The sequence below is a fragment of the Pseudorca crassidens genome, chromosome 19, assembly GCF_039906515.1.
Source record: "Pseudorca crassidens isolate mPseCra1 chromosome 19, mPseCra1.hap1, whole genome shotgun sequence".
In the NCBI taxonomy this organism is placed as follows: domain Eukaryota; kingdom Metazoa; phylum Chordata; class Mammalia; order Artiodactyla; family Delphinidae; genus Pseudorca; species Pseudorca crassidens.
This window is the reverse complement of record NC_090314.1, coordinates 62,452,103-62,471,913: the sequence shown is the minus strand read 5'-3', so window position 1 is coordinate 62,471,913 and position 19,811 is coordinate 62,452,103. Positions and strand designations below refer to the sequence as shown.

At 50.2% G+C, this 19,811-nt stretch overlaps 1 protein-coding gene across 4 annotated transcripts in view; it reads right to left on the bottom strand.

Moving 5' to 3' along the window:
• Positions 1-17,008, bottom strand: part of WIPI1 (WD repeat domain, phosphoinositide interacting 1) — a 38,892-nt gene extending 21,884 nt beyond the window's left edge. For all 4 annotated transcript variants that reach the window (XM_067717686.1, XM_067717684.1, XM_067717685.1 and 1 more), the window contains exons 1-6: positions 16,848-17,008; positions 12,403-12,485; positions 10,883-11,052; positions 7,354-7,450; positions 935-1,032; positions 191-283 (exon numbers count right to left, since the gene is read on the bottom strand). In XM_067717686.1, coding sequence (XP_067573787.1) covers positions 191-283; positions 935-1,032; positions 7,354-7,450; positions 10,883-11,052; positions 12,403-12,485; positions 16,848-16,927 — 621 coding nt within the window. In that variant the 5' untranslated portion in view covers positions 16,928-17,008. The remainder of the gene's footprint in view (positions 1-190; positions 284-934; positions 1,033-7,353; positions 7,451-10,882; positions 11,053-12,402; positions 12,486-16,847) is intronic.
• Between the last annotated feature and the right edge of the window lie 2,803 nt (positions 17,009-19,811).

Here is a 19,811-nt window from a genome sequence, read left to right as displayed (position 1 = left end):
TGCACAGCAGAGGCCCTTGGTCGGCCGAGTTAATAAATGCAGCGCCTCACGCAGGGGCCGGAAGGCCTCCCTCCGGAGTGAGGTCTGAGCGCTGGGGTCAACGGGCCCCTTCCGCCAGCTCTTTGGGGCCCAGGGCCCCCGGAACCCGCCACCACCACCCCGGCAGGAGGCGAGCCCCTGAGGAACTCACTTTCTCGGAGGCGCTGGCCAGTCTGGAGCCCGAGGCGTTGAAGGCAATGGCGGCCAGCGCCCCCTCGTGGGCAGCAATGGTGCAGACTGTCTTCTGTTGGCGAAAGGGAAAACGGAGGTTGATGCTGGGGCAGAGGGAGGACGCGTTTCGTCTCCTCTCCCTCCTCTTTCCTTCCCAGACACCCTCCCTCCTCTGCTGGGTTCCCTGTTTCCCTCTTTCCACCAGGCCGTATGCATAGAAGCTGCACGTCGCTTCCCGGTGTATCTAGACGCTGCTGCAAGGGCTGCTGTGTTTCTGTCCCTTTTCCTGCCCTCGGGGAGATGGGCGACCACCCGTGTGGTGGCCAGTGCGGTGATGTGACTGTGTTCTCCGTGATGCGGCTCTAGGGCCCGGCTTCCTGCAGCAATCCTGCCCGCTCTGTGAAGCTCGGAGAGCAGAGGGCAGGACATGGGACATGGCTGCACGCTGTCGCAGGCTGCGCCACGGCCCGGCAGGACGCACTCAACCCCGCGATGGCCCCCAGCTGCCACGGCGTCTGTCCGGGCCTGGCAGGCTGCCTTGTGGCTACGTGGACGGATGGCGATGAGGGCAAAGGGCATGACCTTCCCGTCCACACCCCACAGCTGTGGCCGGGGCTGCCTGCGCCTCTGCACCTCGCCCCCCAGCCACCGAGCCCGCCCCTCACCTGAAACTGACCACGCGGCCAGGCAGGGGGCTGCGCCGGCGGGGTCACCGCCAACTTACCAGGGCGTGTCCGTCGTAGAGCACGATCTCGCCTGTCGTCCGGCTCCCAGGATAGGCCACGTAGGAATTGGAATGGTTGATGGACAGGGCACACAGACCTGGGGGAGAGCAAACCGCACGTGAAAAGCCGGCGTCCACGCCCGGGAAGGGCATCTGGACACGGCACGACCACAGCGCCACCTGCTGGCGAGGGGAGGAGCGGCCCTGCAGACCTCGACTCTTGATTCTTCTAATCCAAGGACCCTGATCAAGTAAATTCCCGGGACGACCTCGTGATTGGACACTGACCGTGTCCACGCCACAGCTGAGAGGTCAGAGGTTAGACTATTTTAAACGTTCTTCTTCGCACTGTGCCCCAGGGCCCTGAAGTAACAGCTACTTCTCTTCCAATTCCGTTACCCTCTGGGCTACAAGCTCCTAACTGAAATAAAGGGCAGCTTGTGGTGGCCTTTCTGCAGGTGATTAAATGTCATTTCAAATTGGAGGGTGGGGAGGCTGGGTGGCTTGAGGGGAGGACCTATTTAGAAATTGTTTCAGAGCCAAATGTCCTGCCTCGATAAGGGAAATGGGCGCCTCCAGAGGGGAAATTCACTTGAGGGCAGTGAAGACGGTGTGTCTGCCGTCGGGACAAACTAAAGAAACAGGACATGTTGGATTTAAGAGGCTTCAACAATATTCTGGAAGAGTAAACACCAAGTCAAACCACTGAACCAAACCTAGAAGCCATTTTTATTTACACGGGGATTGGAGGGGCGGGGGAGGATCCTAATAGCATTTAAGAAAAGGATTTTCACAACAATGGCTTCCATTCATAGGAGTGTATGTGATAGAAGTGAATTCACAGAATTACCTGAACGAGAAGCATTACCAGAATAAGAACTTGGAGATCAGGCAAGAGAGGCCCTTTTTAAATAGAAAAGGTAGCTTTGTTACAAGTTAGTGTGTTAAATGGGTTTCTTGTAAAAGCATAAGAGAAACTTCAGATCAGGCTAAAATGGACCTGACCCTCATCTGCTGGGGGCAGAGCAGAGGTTAAAACAAAAGCAAACGTCGAGGATGGGAACCAAGGTCCGACCTCCTGCTCGGGCTTTGCCGAGGACCCACCAGGCTGTGCCCTTATCACCTGCCAGGCAGCTGTGGGAGGAGGGTGACAGCCCAGCGCCCTGTCCTGCAGGCTCCCTGCAGCCCTCTCGCCTGTACAGGGTCACCCAGCCTCAGAAGAGACCACTCATGCCTTCTCAGTTTTGCTGAATGTTACACCCCCATGACTTTTTTTTTTTTTTTTTGCAGTATGCGGGCCTCTCACTGCTGTGGCCTCTCCCGTTGCGTAGCACAGGCTCCGGACGCGCAGGCTCAGCGGCCATGGCTCACGGGCCCAGCCGCTCTGCAGCATGTGGGATCTTCCCAGACCGGGGCACGAACCCGCGTCCCCTGCATCGGCAGGTGGACTCTCAACCACTGCGCCATCAGGGAAGCCCCCCCCCATGACTTATTGTTTAACTGGAAGTTTGTACCTTTTGACCCCATTCAACCATTTCACACGTCTCTTCCCCCTGACCCCCAGCCTCTGGTAACCACCAGTCTATCCTCTGCATCTGTGAGCTGGTTTGTTTTGTTTGAAGATTCCACATATAGGTGAGATCATATGGTACTTGTCTTTCTCTGCCTGACTGAATTCACGTAGTGTGATGCCCTCAAGGTCCATCCACGTCATTACAGTGGCAAGATTTCATCCTTTTTTATGGCTGAGTAGTATTCCATTATATCTATATGCCACACCCTCTTTATCCACTCATCCATCGCTGGACACTTAGGTTGTTCCCATGTCTTGCCTGTTGTAAATATTGCTGCAATGAACATTGGGCTGCAGATATCTTTTTGAGTTAGTGTCTCCATTTTCTTTGGATAAATACCCAGAAGTGGGATTGCTTAATCATAAGGTAGCTCAGTTTTTAGTGTTTTGAGGATCCTCCACACTGTTTTCCACAGTGGCGGCACCAATTTCCATTCCCACCAACAGTGCACGCAGGCTCCCTTTTCTCCACACCCTTGCCAACACTTGTCTCTTGTCTTTTTGATAATAGCCATTCTAATAGGTGTGAGGTGACCTTCAGAGTTGTATATTAAAATGTAAATATTTCCAGAAAGGAAGGAAGCTTAAACTTCTTCAGCTAACATGGAACTTCCTGTAACACCCAATGGAGAGTGAGTTGACACGAGAGTCTGACAAGAAGGGACCAAGGATGGTGGCGAGGGCAGGTACACCCTGCCACGTAACCACGTACCCGACAGCTCTGCCTCTGGCTCGCACCTCGGCCAGCCCACCTGAATGTAGCCAAGGGGCCGTGCGTACCAACCTTTGCAACTTAATGACGGTCCCCAGAAATGCTGAACGTGAGCTCCTTCAGCTTCCTGTGGTCCAATTCTCAGACAAATCCACCCAGCTCTAAGAATGCACTTTATTTCTTGTGAAGCCCCCAAGGAAAGTAGGAAGACTTTGTTATAGGCTTAGATATTCCCGTTCTACTCGTCTTCTGTTTCTGTCACGTGTCCCCTGAAACCCTTTATAGGAAGGGAAATGAGCCTTTTCTTTTTTTAAATAAATAAATAAATAAATAAATAAATTTATTTTTTTTGGCTGCGTTGGGTCTTCGTTGCTGCATGCGGGCTTTCTCTAGTTACAGCGAGCGGGGGCTACTCTTCGTTGCGGTGCACGGGCTTCTCATTGCAGTGGTTTCTCTTGTTGCGGAGCACGGTCTCTAGGTGTGCAGGCTTCAGTAGTTGTGGCACGCCGGCTCTAGAGCACAGGCTCAGTAGCTGTGGCGCACGGGCTTAGCTGCTCCGCGGCATGTGGGATCTTCCTGGACCAGGGCTCGAACCCGTGTCCTCTGCATTGGCAGGTGGATTCTTAACCACTGTGCTACCAGGGAAGTCCCAGCCTTTTCTTTGATATTATTTTATAATATAAAAGTGATAGTATAAAAAATTTGTAGAGGCCAGAAAATATAAAGAAACAGAAAAAAAAAAAGCACGCAGAATTCTAAAACCCAGAGGCTTTTCACTGTGCTCAACATTTGAGAATATTTTCTTCTGGCCCTCTCCTTTTTTTAAAATATAAGGAGTTAGGTTTTGATGTGGATCTTGGACTTCAGACTGGACACACATTTTCATAAATCACGGTCAGCTATAATCCCACTGAAATGGTTTGGCTGTAATCCTTCTGCAGCTCGAGAAGAAAAATGCCTGATTTCCATTCGAGAACCAATGGCACCATCGGCTGGGATTAGAAGGAAGTCCTGTGATTCTAAATCATTCTCACCTTGGTATTTATAGTATTATGTGTCAAAATTAAAGCAAGTTAACAGTGATTTATAAGATGCAGTTCCCTCCGGGTTGATTAATGGAATATGCTTTCCAGTTTTTAAAAATAGAAAGGAGAGAAATCGTCTCTGTACTTACAGATGCTCTATGCTACCATTTACCCCACCTGCATTACATTTTCAGAAAGAGCGCTCGCTGGGGAATAAACGGCTACTCTGTCCCATTATACACATTGCTGTGCGGTGTAGACTGCTCCCCCAATGTTCCGTGAGAGCCTGTAAGACCGACAGCATCCCCAAGTTCTGCGGTTGGCGGATTTTTTAATGGAGATTTCCACCTTCAGCTGCTCAGGGTACAGACTGCTGTGCTAGCAGGAAATTAACTTCGAGCCCCGTCTGGCCAAACCCTTTAAAGGAAGCAGCCTGCAGTCTTTGACACAACAGGAATGGGCATGACACAAACAGACAGAAGGAAGGAAATTTACAGCCACGGCCGGTACTGAGCGTGAAGCAATGACAGGACTCTGTGTATATCACGTATTTGTAGTTCACAAAGTCAAAAGACATTCAGAATTCGTGTGGCTGAGCCTGTCAGCCAAGAGGCCCCGTCTCCCTGTGACCCAGGAACATGCATCACATCAAGGGCCAGAGTTTCCATCTTACAGTTTGTTGTTCAGAAAATACATGAGAGGGTGGGAACAAATGAAGGAGACTCCTGGCCTCCGAGGATCTCATCTCCGTGGTTTTGGACGTTCAGAGTCTGCTGGGGGTCCTTGAGCGAGAGGCGGGTCATGTCACTGCAGGGAAACCCCGACCTGTCCCGAGCCTGCCCTCCTGGCTGGAGATGGACATGATGCATGGAACCGGCCGGCGGGCGAGCCTGGCCGAGCCTCGCGTGCCCAGCAGATGGGACATCGCTCTCACCCCCTCCCCGCCCTCGGGGAGTCCTCCCCATAAGAACTCAGTGGGGTAAAAAGGCTCATCCCCATTTTACTGAAGTAGGAAGAGCTCAGGGGAAGCTGAGAGGATGATTATAAATGTCAGCATTTGAAGATGTCTTGGCCTCTCTCTCCAAAGAACGTCAAAGCTGTAATAAGACACACGTTTTGGTCTTTCAACCCATCCCTGGTCTTTCAGAAGGAAAGGCTAAATCTCTCCCCCAGCCCACTGGTAATGTTTACCTGAGGACTCCTCCCATCATTTCTAAGTTGTCTTGAGATAAAATCATTCCCTTTGTGAGGCGCACACATCCTAACAGGAAGCACAGATGGCCCTACACCTGCAAACCTCCTTCCTCCCTGTTTAAAGTGCAAACCTGAGGCCATCCGTGCGTTTTCTAAGCGAAGACAAAGGGCTGCATTTGCTCAAAGAGGAGACGGGCTTTTCGCAGGAGGAACAGGTTTGGCCCTGAAGGCGGGCAGCACCACCGCCTGGGCTGAACGGCTGAGGTATGGCCGCAGGAGTGAGGGGGCTGCCGGCTGCCCTGACCCGTGGGACACCTGCTCGAAAGGCCACTGACGGTGCCCAGCTCCCCGCCTTTCAAAGAAACGGAGAGTCACAGGCAGCTTGTGAACTTTCTGCCCACCTGGCATGTCCACTGCCCACCTGGGATGTCCCCTGCTCACCTGGCATGTCCCCTGCCCCCCTGAGATGTCCTCTGTCCAAAGCCGCCAGGGTCCAGCCCAGGCCCGCGGCTCCGGTGGGCTCTGCTCAGACCCCACTCACCTCCCTCGCCCTGTCAGAAGAGCACATCTTCCTTTCAGCTGTCACCCCCTGGGTCCCAAACCTTCCAAAGACGCCAGGGCCCTTGTGCACCATGTACCAAGGGTTTGGGGTTCCTGGCGTGTGGTCTGTACCTACAGTGCCTACTATGGTCCCGGGCACGTAGCATGTCTGCAATAAACACTTTTCCAGGTTAGTTCAACCTCTCATTTCTGAAAAACAGCACAAAACGAAACTAATCCCCCACCGCCGTCCCCGGCCATGGTTCCTTCACTTACCACCCTCCACTTGCAAAACAGGCTTTAAAGTCGTTCTCCCACAGAGCTTTCTAACGGCCTCAATGGCTGTGATCTTTTCAAATACAGTACCGTTTCGTCAGGGCTGAAATTTTAAAGCACTGAAGTCAACGTCAAGGGCCATCTGTATAACTCAGATGGAGAGAAGGAAATGAGGCCAGAGGAGGAATTACGGCCCAGCAGGCCGTGAGCAGGTCGCCGCCACAGACACCACCCCTGTGAGACAGGGGTTACTATTCCATTTTACAGCTGAGGAAACTGAGGCTCAAAGAGTCTAGGTGACTGAGGTCGGGCCACAGGGATATTGAAATTCGGTGAAAGTCAACGAATTAGAAAACCGCAGTTAACTGAAGCATTCATTTAACGACACTAAGCTGGAGCGCGATTTACAAATACTGCCCTGAATCATCAGGTCCGCACACTGTTCTGGTTTGGTGGCTCCTGTCCCACCACACAACTTCCTTCTCCTTTACTTCTGCCGCCAGGGATTCACAGAATGGCATCGTCTGCCTTTTCAACCTGACCAATCCCAGCTGCTCCCATTCTTAAATCAGGAAAATGTATTAAACAGTGTTACATCTGAGAACTGAATACAGTCCAACCTCCTAGCATATCACCCACGTAGAGAGAATTGTCTGCAACAAAAGAAAACACGTTTCTTTTCGGTTTGGATTGTCTGTCTCCCAGTCAGGTAGAACCCACTTCTGATTATGATGTCTGCTCTATACTGAACAACCAGCAAAGATAACTAGGGGTGAGCACCTTGCAACGTCAGATGCAGGACATCTCCTACGTGTCTGCCTAAATGCTTTGACACGGTTGCTGAGAATGGGTCCCAGGGGAAAGGAGTTTCTCCCAGGCTGCAGGGAAGGTCACACGGCCCTCCTGCAGGACGCATGGCCCAATATAATCTGAATCTGTGGCCATTAAGACGAAGCTTCAAGGCAAACACCACGAAGATTTATAAAGCAATGAAGGCCAAACGCTGCTTCGGGTTTTCAGTTTGGGTGGAAACACAGCTGGTGCAAAAGGGGCACCCAGACACGAGATTCGGGGGCACCTGGCCCGGGCTGCGGCTCACCTGTCGGGTTTGGAGGAATATCCAGGATGGTCTTCAGAAGCTTCATGTCTTTAATGTTGTGAATGTAAATGGACTCCTCCAGGCAAACGAGCAGCCTCTGAAATCACACAGACCCATCAGCCTATGGGGCTGACTCCTCGGAAAGGGGCCCGCCCACCCCGAGATCACGCCTCTCTCCTGGGAATCCTAACTCCATTCTAAGCCGAAAGGGGGTGGAGTTTTCACGATCAATTTGAAGCTTACATTATGTGCGCACAGCCGCGTATACATCACCACCCACCTGGACAGGAGCACTAAATACAGGATCTTTGGAAATTCCATTTAGAAATTGAGATTGCCTTCTTGTTTTTGCTTTTGTACTTTTCCCCCTCCTCAGTCCAGGGAATCCTGGACGCTTCCTGATCAGACTCCCTTTGCCAGTGAAGACACTTCCGGGTAAACTTCTCGGTTCCCCTTCCCATCAGACGCCGCCTCGGCCTCCTTCAGGCTGGTGCTTCTCAGACTCTGACGAGCAGCTGGCATCCCGGGGCAAGGCCCGGGCTCTGCCTGGAGACCCTCGTTCAGGGGGGTTTCAACACGGACCCCAGACGTGAGGACCACTGCTCCCAGGCCAGATCCTTTCATCCCAGGGAACAACTCTTGGAAAGGAAGGAACCTAAAAATACCACTAAGAAGCGGTGGGCTCCCCTTCTGGGAAAAGCCTGCGATGCTGTTTTCCCAGCTCAGAATTTTTCGGGAGACTGTCACTTGAACCAAGCGGAAAGGTAACACCGAAACACTTTTCTCAGGTTTATTTAAGGCTCTGTGGCCACAGCGCTGGGTGCAGAGGGCTGACAAAAAAGATGCTAACAGGGCCTCCAAATTGATGGCATGTATCAGTGCTTCTCCATAAAGTCAAGTCCCTGATTCACCGCACCGCTTTGCCTTTCGCCTGCACTTACTACGGTTTGGACTAGAGTGCTCTATGCTTGTTGATGTTTGTGGGTTCGGGTTCGCTCCTGTGTCCCCACCCCCAGCCCCGCGTGCGACCCCAGAATACGGGGTCTTCACCATGCCCCTTCCTGCAGGGGCAGCCTGCACTCCTAGCTTCTCTGGCCTCATCCGCATCTCTCCCCACCAGCTCTTAGAGCACCACCTGCTCTGTGGTCCATCGGCCGGATTTCAGGCCCCCCCCCAGCCCGAGGGAAACATAGAGAGAACAGCGAGGGCCAAAGAGGAGGCACTTCGTCTGTGTTCCACGTGAGGGCTCGTTCCTGGGACGAGCACAACCCTGGCAATGCCTCCCTTTACTAATCAGTCTGTGGTCTCAGCGGAACCCTGGGCTGGCCTCCAGCTCAGCTCATTCCCTGTCACCCTGGCTCTCATCTACTTGTCTAGGTCCTAGAAGTAAAAACTCCTTTTGTCAACTAGAAAATTCTTTACAGCGTCTGCCCTTGGAGGCTTCCATCCAGTCAATCTCCATCTGGGTAACGAGGGCCCCTCGGAACAGAGGGTCAAAGAACTGTGGACATTTACAAATCCAAATACATCTGGTTTATTGTCTTTATTCCACAGAATACCTTTCCTCTATTAGTAGAAGGGGATTAACAGCAACTAAAAATGAAACAGATCCCAATTACTGAATATTCTTCCTTTCTACAGATTCAGAGGATAATAGGGGTTTTCTTTCTTCTTAATTCCCCACACAAATCTTGGACTTTTTTCCTGTTTTTCAGAAAGGAACTGCACAGCCTGAGGACCTGATGAAATAGACAGAGCAGCCTCTATTCTCACATCCTCGGGGGCATGGGGGTGGGGTGGGGGGGGAGCAGCAGGACCCTGGCCTGGCAGGGAGGGCACACGAGCAGCCCTGTAAACCAAAAGTGAAGCGTCCCAAATCTGAATGTTTATAAGAGAAGCACACCCCGAAGACTTCCCAGACCTGTTTCAAATCATCTTCTTAGCAGAAGAAATGCTAAAGGAAGAGAGCCCTGGTCGGCCTGGGGTCCAGCTGGCTTGGCCGTGAACAGCGGAGAAGTTCTAGGTGCCGTGATGTTCTTTAGGAAACGCGGCCGGGGAACTTTGAAGTGAATATGGTGTTTTATTGAGGAGAGGGTGGCACCTAAAGGTTAACAGTCCCATTTGCTGATGAAAATATCAGAGAGCAAGCGAGGGACATTATACAAATAAATACCGTGGATACCATTTGAGGGTTCTGACCTTTACGGGACATTTGCCTAAACAGTCTTAATTTTTATACCCTGGCTATCAACGTATGCAAAGATAAAACGTCCTGCAAAGAAATTTAATGTGCAAACAAGACATTTCAGAGACAGCACTGGAGCCAAGAACTGTGCTTAAAAGCCTTCAAGTTGAAAACCCTCAAACTGCCTTTCCCTCTCTTGCCAAGAACCGGGCTTATCTTCTTTAACCCCTGCTACTCCTTGCCTCTAAAATACGCCGTATTCTATTTCTCAGGCCATTTTCTACCACCCTGCTTTATACAGACTTGAATGGATAGGCAGTCAACATAGTGGATCAACCCAAAGAAACAATCTCTTCCTTCTCATAAACTTAAGACAGCACTTTGTCTCATTTGTTTAAAAAAAAAGTAAGCACTTAATAGTTTAGGTACCAAGGAGAAAACGATGTCCTCGGTGAAGGCAAGGACCTCCAGCACCCTGGGGATATTTAATTGAATACACAGATCTGCTCGGTCATAGAAAGAACCGATTTATTTGTTTTTGTATTTAATAGGCAGCCGGGAAACAGATATTCACTGAGCATTTTTCTACCGGGCACTGTCTTTTCTACCAGGCCTTACGGTAGCGAGTAAAATGGATACAGTCGCTGCCCTCATAGGATTTAAAATCTAATAATTCAAGGGAAACTCGGCTAGTACCCCCAAATGCTTATTTAACAGGAACTTACAGTTTTCAAAAGAATGTATATTGCACGTTTGAGATAAGACTAACCCTTCCTCCAACAAAGAAAACACCACCAGAAACATCTTCAAGGGTTAGCCGGAAGAAAGAAAAGAAGCGGCCTGGGACTTGGTCCCAGCAAGAGGAGGGGCAGTTTCACCGACTGGCTTCAGCACTAACCCAGGAGTGCCACACTTTCTCTCCAGGAGCTTATTCTGACAGGCGTGACCACCAGCCGGCAAGGAATGTCACCATCTAGGGCCCAAAGCAGAAGGGCGTCCCTCTGGTTTAAGGTGCCCCTGCAGTGGCTCACGGGACAGATTCTGAGCCAGGGTTCCACCCAGCCTGGCTCCAGGGGGACAGCGTTCGCCTAGCCGGTGGCGGATGTTTGAGAAATCACGGCAGGCGGAAGGACCGGGGCCCGGGGGCGGTGCGGGCGGTCTCACCACCGAGACAAGTGTGCGGCGTAGACTCAAACCATGTCCCCATAATCCTCGGCCTGAGTTTTAAAACCCCCGACAGAGCTGGATGCTGGCGAGAGATGACCATCCCGAGGGATGCTCCTCTTTTCCTTGGTCCCCACCGGCGGGAGCCTCGTGACCCGGAGGGACGCGCCAGCCCCTTACCTGCCGGTTCAGCCTGATGGACAAGACGTTGCTGGAGTAGCTGTAGCTGCAGATCTCCGTGCCCTTCTTGAAGTGGTAGACGTTCATCTGACGAGGCTTCGCGTGGCTCACCACCACCACCAGGCTGCTGGAGAAGAGGCGCTCCACGATGCAGACGTCGGGGATGTCATCTGCGGGCAGGGGGTGGGGAGGCGGCCGAGGGCACGCAGACGTCAGCCCGCCGGCCTCCTCGGGGTCCTCCCTCCCTTGCCGCCCGCTTGCAGAGATTCCCCGCCCCCTCCCTCGACAGTGAACTTTTACCCGTTTCCCAAGTTCCCAAGCCCTTTCCACGATGGACAGTCAGGCAGACCCCGGCGATCAAGCCGGGCTTTCCAGAGCATCCCCTGATGCCCTCTGCGGCTGGAATCACAGCCCCGCCCCCGGGGCCGCCGTCCTCTCTGCAGAACATATCTGGGAGGTTTGGATCAATCCACTCTTCCTCCACGGGAGGTTGCAAAGGGGTAACTACTCTGTCGGGAGGCTCTGCTTTCGGAATTCTTCTGGTCCCTGTTGCTAAAAGGTACAGGTGCCACCATGATGGGGGAGGGGAGGGGGCAGGAACAGTGTCTTCTGTGCCTCCTGCCCGTCTTGCTGTGCTCCCTGACTCTCTCCGGAATCCCTTTCCTGTTGATAATACCCCGGACATCTGTGTTATGACCAGGGGAGTCCTTCTGTACCCAGGAAGACGGTAGATCAGAAGGCCTCTTGAGCGCCTGTAGACAGGGGGCCTCCGTGTCTTTCTGGGAACATTCTTTTCACATGCCTGCCTTTCTTGGGCTCCAGCAAGTCCCATAGGGAACAACGCGGGACAGATACAGAGCAGAATCTTCACAAAAATGTTATAATAAAAATAACATCTTACAAGTGAACTGGGAGCCTAAGATATTATTTGCCAAGCCGCTTTCTTCCCAGGAAACCCGAAGAGTGTGTTTTCGTCAATATGATGGTGGCATAAACAACAACCTTCCCTGAGACAATGAGAGAGGCACATTTCTAAGCTGGACTTGTTTTTAACATTCACTAGAAGTACTTCAATGTCTTTGATATGGATTCTGTGAATGGGAGACTACTGCTTTATTAAAACAAGGAAAATACTTCCATGACTGAATGAATGTTACCAATATTCTACAGTGCCAATAAAAGGGAAAAAAAAATCGTAAGTGAACTTTCAGTTTGACAGTTATCAAAACTGATGACCGTGCATATGAGTATACGAAAAAGTGTCAACAATACAGTTTCAAAGGATTTCTTAATGTAAAAAGAGAATGTTACTTCAGCTATTGCCAAATCTTACTAGTGTTTCATGGTGGGGTTTTTTTTTAAAGCAAGTGGAAACAATGATTTATATTTAAATCTGAAAAAACACTGACTCTGTAAGTTTGTGGGTTAATGGAGGGAAATGCAGAAAGTTGAGCAGCGCCCCAGCTTCGAGTCTAGAGGGAGGATTTGCTGCCCTGAGGTTCTCACACGCACACACTTACTGCTTCCGTGGACGGGGTCCAGCTGCTCCACGGAGCTCAAAGAAAACAGCTTATAACCAGATTTGGTTCCAATCGCGAGGGATCTGTGAAGGCAAGGACAGCCTGGGAATGACAACAGGTACTGGGTCCAACCACAGGTGTGTCTGAAGAGAGACACCCTCCGTCCTTCTAGCCTCAGATAAACATACAGCCTCAGGAGCCAAGACATTTGATCACTTTCTAGACGGAGAAGCAAGCATGCCTTGTCAGGTGGGCAGGTCCAGTCGAAAGGAAGTCAAAGACAGCTACATACAAACATGTGAAATGGCGAAGAGACCTGAAACTGAATGGGCTCTATCGTCAAATGAAGTGTCAGACCCACCAGAGACCATGCTTTCCCAGCTGGGCAGAAATGGGAAAAATGGCATGTTTGACAATATTCATCACGGTGCTACCAAGAGGTAAATTATTTTTTTTTCTTTCCTTCCTCCCTCCCTCCCTCCCTCCCTTCCTTCCTTCTCTCCTTCCTTCGCTTTCTTCCTTCCCTCCCTCCCTCCTTCCTTCCTCCTTTCTTTCTTTCTTTCTTGCTTGAAAAAGACATACGTGATCTTAGAAGACACAGTGGGTCATTAGCAGGCAAAATTTAATAGACGCTTCCTTCCATCACTTTCCATGAAAGCATCTCAGATACTTTATACCAGTTGTTCTCATCCCTGCTGCACATTAAACTCACCTGGGAAGCTTTAAGAAAAGTCCTGATGACTGTCTACCCTGCTCCCCCAGCCCTGTGCTTTTTATTTAATTGGATTTCTTTCTTTTTTTTGTTTTTTTCAGTTCAAGTACTTTCATGGGCAGCCATTCATGGGCAGCCATGGTTGAGAACTCTGCTTCACAAAGCCAGCACTGCACCCTACCAACAGAGCAAAATCGAAACCTTATCTGGGACAACGGGGGCTGAAAGAATTTTGTCTTCTTCTTCTTTTTTTTTTTTTTTAATTTTTTGGCTGCGCAGTGCAGCCTGTGGGATCTTAGTTTCCTGATCAGGGATCAAACCCACGTCCTCTGCATCGGAAGTGCAGAGCTTTAACCACTGGACCGCCAGGGAAGTCCAGAATCTTGTCTTCTTAATTTTTCACTCTTCAACCGATAGATACAGAGTGTGCACCCGTGTTTCCTTGGCCCCAGGATGAAAGCAAACGAGTCAGTTTTGTGCGGCAGCTGAGAATTCCTATCCAGCTCTCTCCTGCTTTGCCCTCAACACCTCAGTGATGACCAAAATCTTACCCATAGCACCCTCAGAATAAGCCATCAGACCCTGACCCCTGGGAAATGGGATGTCAGGGCCGAAATGGACCTTAAAATGGTCCTAGTAGACCTAACAATTAGTCCAACTCCCTCATTCAAAATAAACATATGAAAAGGTGAGCTTCGGCTCTTCACAGGGAGACATGACTAAAATAAGCAGCTTACTGCTACAAGCCTGGATGGCCAAGGCTCTTGTTTCACTAGCCTAAAAGAGAGAAGGTCATATGATTCTCCCTGGAATTTTGTTTTTTTTCTACCCTAACATTTGTTCTTCCCTGGAATGGCGGTTGACTTTTAATCAGCAAGGTGGCTGCTTCTGCTTCTTTACTCCCCACCCCCCCGCCCCCGCCCCCAACCGACCTGTTGAGCAGCTAACCTGGGGGATTAGACGTTTGCATCAGGCAACAGTGCGCTCAGAACTGGGGCTTGGCTTCTAATGACAACAAACTCGAAAGGCCAGCCAGCCGCATCTTAAAACTTCAAAATATACATACTCCATAGTGATCACTGTTTCTAAACCTTCTTCCCGTAAACTTTTTTCACATAAATATGTGTGCAGTTAGTTGCAAACCAAGGTTTCTAAAGCTTGCAAGTAAGGGAAAAAATGTTGTAATTAGAGTCTTATTATATTAACCAAAAGATCTGGCAACTTGAAATAACTTTCAAACATATGCCCTTCTCCACAAGAATTTTAAATATGGGAAATGGCAGTGTGATCACTGTTGTGTTTTAAATGGTTGATCAATGACCACAAAACACTCTGAATCAAGGAATTCAGACTAAAACCTTATTTCATTCATAAGGCCTTTCTGTAGGAAGAAAAAAAATTCTCATCACCTCTCATGAAAATGGGATTTGGGACAAATACATACCACGAACCAAGTGAAAAAAACACACCCAAATTGTCTGGCACAGGGCCAAGCATGAAGGATGAGTGAAGACTGCTAAAGGTTAGTTGTCTTCTAACTAACCTTCTCCAGAAAAACTGGACCCTAATTTTTTTTTTTTTTTTACCGGTACGCGGGCTTCTCACTGTTGTGGCCTCTCCCGTTGCGGAGCACAGGCTCCGGACGTGCAGGCTCAGCGGCCATGGCTCACAGGCCCAGCCGCTCCACGGCATGTGGGATCTTCCCGGACCGGGGCGCGAACCCGCGTCCCCTGTATCGGCAGGCGGACTCTCAACCACTGCGCCACCAGGGAAGCCTGGACCCTAAATTTGGCCTATACTTATAGAAAAAGACACGCTGACACTCCGAAATGTATTCGGCAAGGGGCTTGACTTATTTTAAAATCCAATGCCATACCCTCTAAGGCTCAAAGCAACTGCCTGTGACAAAAACTTTTATTTATAGGTGCGACAGAGCTGCCCAGCAGAGCCAGGAAGACAGAACTGACAGTAGGGACTAAGGACATTATCTTCCCAAGCACCCTACGGTTTTGAAAATAACATTCTTATCCAACCGCTATAGAAAGCTGGGACTTACCTAGAGTAAAAATTAACATCCCTTTAAAAAAAATGTAATAACAATGCTACAAAGCAGAATTGAGAACATTTCCTACTAAGAAGCAAACTAGCCCTAGTTCCCCTCGTTAACCTGCTCTCAACTGGGAAGGCAAACACCCAGGCATTTCAACAGCCATCCTCTCTTGCAAAATGTTTCTTACAAAACATCAGAAGCGAATCTAGACCATCATTTTTGTAAACTCTGGCTGTCAACCCATGAGAAAATAATTTAGTAAGTCACGAATGGCTTTAAAAAAAAAAAGAAACACAAAATACCAGAGGGTACTGCACACATTAAGAGCATGTTGTGAATTGCTTTTCAGTGATATGATACGTGTGTGTGTGTGTGTGTGTGTGTATACACACACATCTATATCTGGATATTGGGTAATGTTGTAACATGTATTTCTTATTGTGGGCTGTGGTCAAGGGAAGCTTGAAAGTCCCGCTTCTAACCCAGTTGTCCAGCTACTGGATTACACGATTACACATACAGCTTTTTCGAACAAAGGTATATCGTTTGGCAGAGGGTGTTTTTAAACAGAAACACAAAGGGAATGGAAGCCAGGGTTGCTTATGGTACACGATGGCCTTAATTACACCACTGAATGTTCAATATTAGCATAGCCCAGGCACAGACGGCCAACACACACCTGAAGCCGACTCCAAACAAGGAGCACGACAGAGACTGGTACAGCAGGAAATGGGGAACTGGGAAGAGGTCATCACTGCCTAATGCTCTGGGTGCACATTCCAAAGAGATTATTCCATATGGTGCCCAGAGCTGGTGTCTAACAATCCCATGAGAAGAGGTAAGGGAGCAGCAGTTTGCTTCTAAGGGACACCCTCCAGCTGTCTGAAACGCAGTTCAGCAACTCCCGGCTCTCTGGCCAAAGTCCCAATGGGAACATCAAGGTGAAACGTTAAAAATCCAGTCAAAAGGCAACAGAGTGGAGTTCACGCTTCTCCCGGAAGGCAGCCTGGGCGGGGAAAGGGCTCCTGGACTCCCAGGAGGAGGCTCGGCCTCTCCAGTGGGCTACGGGAAGACACAGTGAGAGCAATGGAGAGGCTCCTGACGCCCAGATCCGGCCGGCGAGGTGCCCTGCGCCGGGGCTGGGACCGGGGCTGGCCTGGCCGCAGGGATAGGCTGCCTCTGAGTCATTGGCCCTGCCCAGATGCCACGTTGAGATGCTCAAGGACAAATGGGAAAGTTTCCTGTACTCCCATCTTCCTGGGCCCCAACTACCTCGCCTCGGGTCCGCTTGCAACTTCCCCGTCCTCTCCCATCTCCTTTGCTTTGGCCTCTGCCCCTCCTTCCCCAGACCCCCACTTTGGTCACTACCCCGCCCCCCCGTCCCCCCACGTTCCTTGGCCTCCTTCAGCCCCAATCCCCCGGCTAACTCCCTCCTTCTCCCCCCGGCAGGGCCCTCCTGGCTCTCGTCCGGCAGCGGGCGACGGGGGTGCTCAGCCCCCTCCTGGAGGCCGGGGAGGCCGACGGGACGGCCCGGAGACCCTCACCGGTCCGGGCAGCACCGGCCGTCCGCCGAGGCCTCTGGGGACGTAGGCCCGCGCCTCCTGCACAAGTTGCCAACTGGACGACACCCCCGATCGCGACTTTTCACCCCCACCTCCCGGCAGGGCAGGCGCCTCGGCTTACGTGCAGTCCTGGTTGAAAGAGAAGCAGCTGAGCGCCTCCTCGACCCCGCCCGAGGGGCCATCCGCGGCCCCGGCCTCCATCGGGGGCTCGACCCGCAGCTCCGAGCGAGCGACAGCCACCTCAGCAGCCCGCTGGCGCCGACCCCGCGGGCCGGGTTGCCCGCCCCCTCAGCCCCGGCCCCGCCCCCGGCCCCGCCCGGGCCCCGCCCGGGCCCCGCGTCGCCCCGCCCCTCCTCGCTCAGCTCCGCCCCGCCCCGCCCCCTCCTGCGGGTCCCGCGGACCCAGCCGTCGATAGGGTGGGGTCCCCACTGCCGGCCTCCATTGGTCGTGAGCCCACGCCCCGGCTCACCCTTGGCCAATTGGCGACGGCTGTGGGCGGTACCGCCCTGCTGGCGACCCGCCCCCAACTCCGAGACACGGCTTGCCATTGGGAGAAGGCGCGTGACGCGAAGGCTGCAGGCCACGTGGCGGTGTTTTCACTGCCAGGGCGGCCGGGCAGAGCGGGAGGAGGGAAGGGCCAGGCAGCTGGGCCCGGCCTGCGGGCTCCGGTCCGGTGTCTGCGTCGCGGCCGCGGCAAAGCAGACCGGCGGGCGCGCTCGTTCCGACCCCACCCAGCCCCGTGTCCTGGGTAACACTCCGTCTACTAAACTTACAGTTTAGTAGAGAGCGTTGGACGCCAAAGCCCCACCCTCTCGTAGAGTCTTCAAGCTGCTTAGAAGACTGTTTCTAACAGGAGGATGCTGAGGCCAGATAGGTAGGACGTCGTCTTATCTATTGTACGTTGAGAACTCTTACCACAGGTCAAGCACCGTGTTAACAATGTGTATTATCTCGTTGAATTCTTACAAAACTTTGGGAGGAAAGCGTAATTATGCCCAATTTAAAGAAGCTGTAACTGAAGCACAGAACTGCTAGACAATTCTGCCTGAAGTAACACAATAAATGGTAAAATGTGGTTTTGTCTGATTTCAAAACCCGTGCACCAACGACTCGGCTAGACAGTTTTTGGCAAAACCTATCTGATCTGTAGCTGAAAAAATGAAATAAAATGGGTATAGGATGTTGTATTTTATGAAAAGGATGAACTCTTGAAGACAGCACAGTAAAAACCTCATGTAATTCGAGGTGAATCCAAACGGTCTCTCTTCCCAAGATGAATACATGTTGCCATGTAGAATTATCAACACAACTAATGAATCAGTAGCTCTGCTAGTTTTGGATGTATATAATTACTGACAAATTTTTAATTCCTGCTTTTCAAATTTTGAGACGAAATGATATTTTATTGTTGTTGTACCACTGCATTTCAGACTGGTATAATTCAAATTTTCTATTTTGTGACAAAACTGTATATATGTATATAGGAAACTTGGACCTACAGTGGGTGAGTGAAGAGAACTGTTTCTCTTAAGCTTTTCTGGTTGACTTCTGGTTTGAGTTTTCTGAAATGCAAATATAACAGTTTCTTTTTTCAGTGCTATTATTCTTCCTCTCAACTGATGTAAAAATAGTTCAGCTAACACATCTACAGATGTTGATTGCTCTTTAGTTGATTGTGAGGTGTTGTAAAAATCATCGTAAGGGAAGGAGCCGCCGCCTGGATGCTTTAACTGTGTTATCCTCGTAACGTCTCAGCTCAGAGGTGCTTTCCCACTCCCCTCCCAGCTCAGGCAAATGCTGCAGTCCTTTTTGTTCTATTTAGAAAGCAAAAAGTCTGACATTCTAGGTGTTAGGTTGTTGGGAGAATTACATAATGTGCGCAATAGGTTTTTAAAGTGGAAGCTGTTATTACCAAGAATTTGGACTTTATGGGGTAGAGATGGGAGCTGGTGTTAGTTTTTGAGCAGGAGAGTTTCGTGATAAAAGTAGTGTTTTAGGCAGATAAACTCGGCCAGGGTGTGTAGAGCAGATTAGAAGGGAGAAAAGCCTAGACTAGTGTGAAATTTTAGGAGCAAAAAGCATGTGAGAAACTAGGCTATAGGTTGGCAGCAAGGTCGGAAAGGTTAGGACAAACCCAAGAGAGATTCTTTTTTCTTGAAATGTATTTGACATATAACTTGGTGTCAATTTAAGGTGTACAACGTGTTGATTTCATACATTTATGTGTTGTGACATGACTGCCATTGTAGCGATAATTAGCACCTCATCACGTCATGTGAAGAGATGTTTTGAAGGGCGCTGTCCACTAGAAGGATAATGTGAGCCACAAATGTGATTAAAAATTTTCAAGACGTGTCATTTAAGATTTTCTAGGCCCCATGTTAAAAAGGGTAAAGAGAAATGGGCAAGTTAATTTTAATAATATTTAACTATTTAAATACTATTTAACATAACCCAGTACGTCAAAAATATCCTTTTAGTCGGTAATCCACGTAAAATTATTCATCAGCCAGTTTGGATTATCATTATTTTTTAGCATAAATATTTAAAATCCCGTGTGTCTTTTTCACTTATGGTATATCTCAGTTCGAGCTAGCCACATTTTAGGTGCTCACGTGGTTGGTAGCTATCTTATTGCCCAGTGGACTTCCGAGAGCATAAGCCTCAGGGCACGGCGGCTGATGGGGAAGGAGGGGCGGCAGGGAAGAAGACCGGAAGACTTAAAGCCGATTCCGTGGTCAGAAGGTGCATTGTGCTGCTTTCAGAAACCAGATGTCTGGCAGGTACTTAGGAAGCTGCATTTAGTTTCAGACACATTGGGGTGGTAGAGCTGAATGCTCATTGGAGTTAAGGTTCAGACCTAGAGATGTAGATCTGGAGGAAAACGGGTCACTTCCCAGCCCCACTTTTTCCTATGAATGATCTCCCTTGTATATTTCCTACTGGGTCAATGGTTCACATCCCCCAAGGACCCATGTGGAAATGACATCCCAGGGCTGCCTCATCTGGTTTTATTTTTCCCAAGACAATACAGAAATCTGTATTTTATGTAAATGTGTATTTATAGAAATATTTATTTCATAGA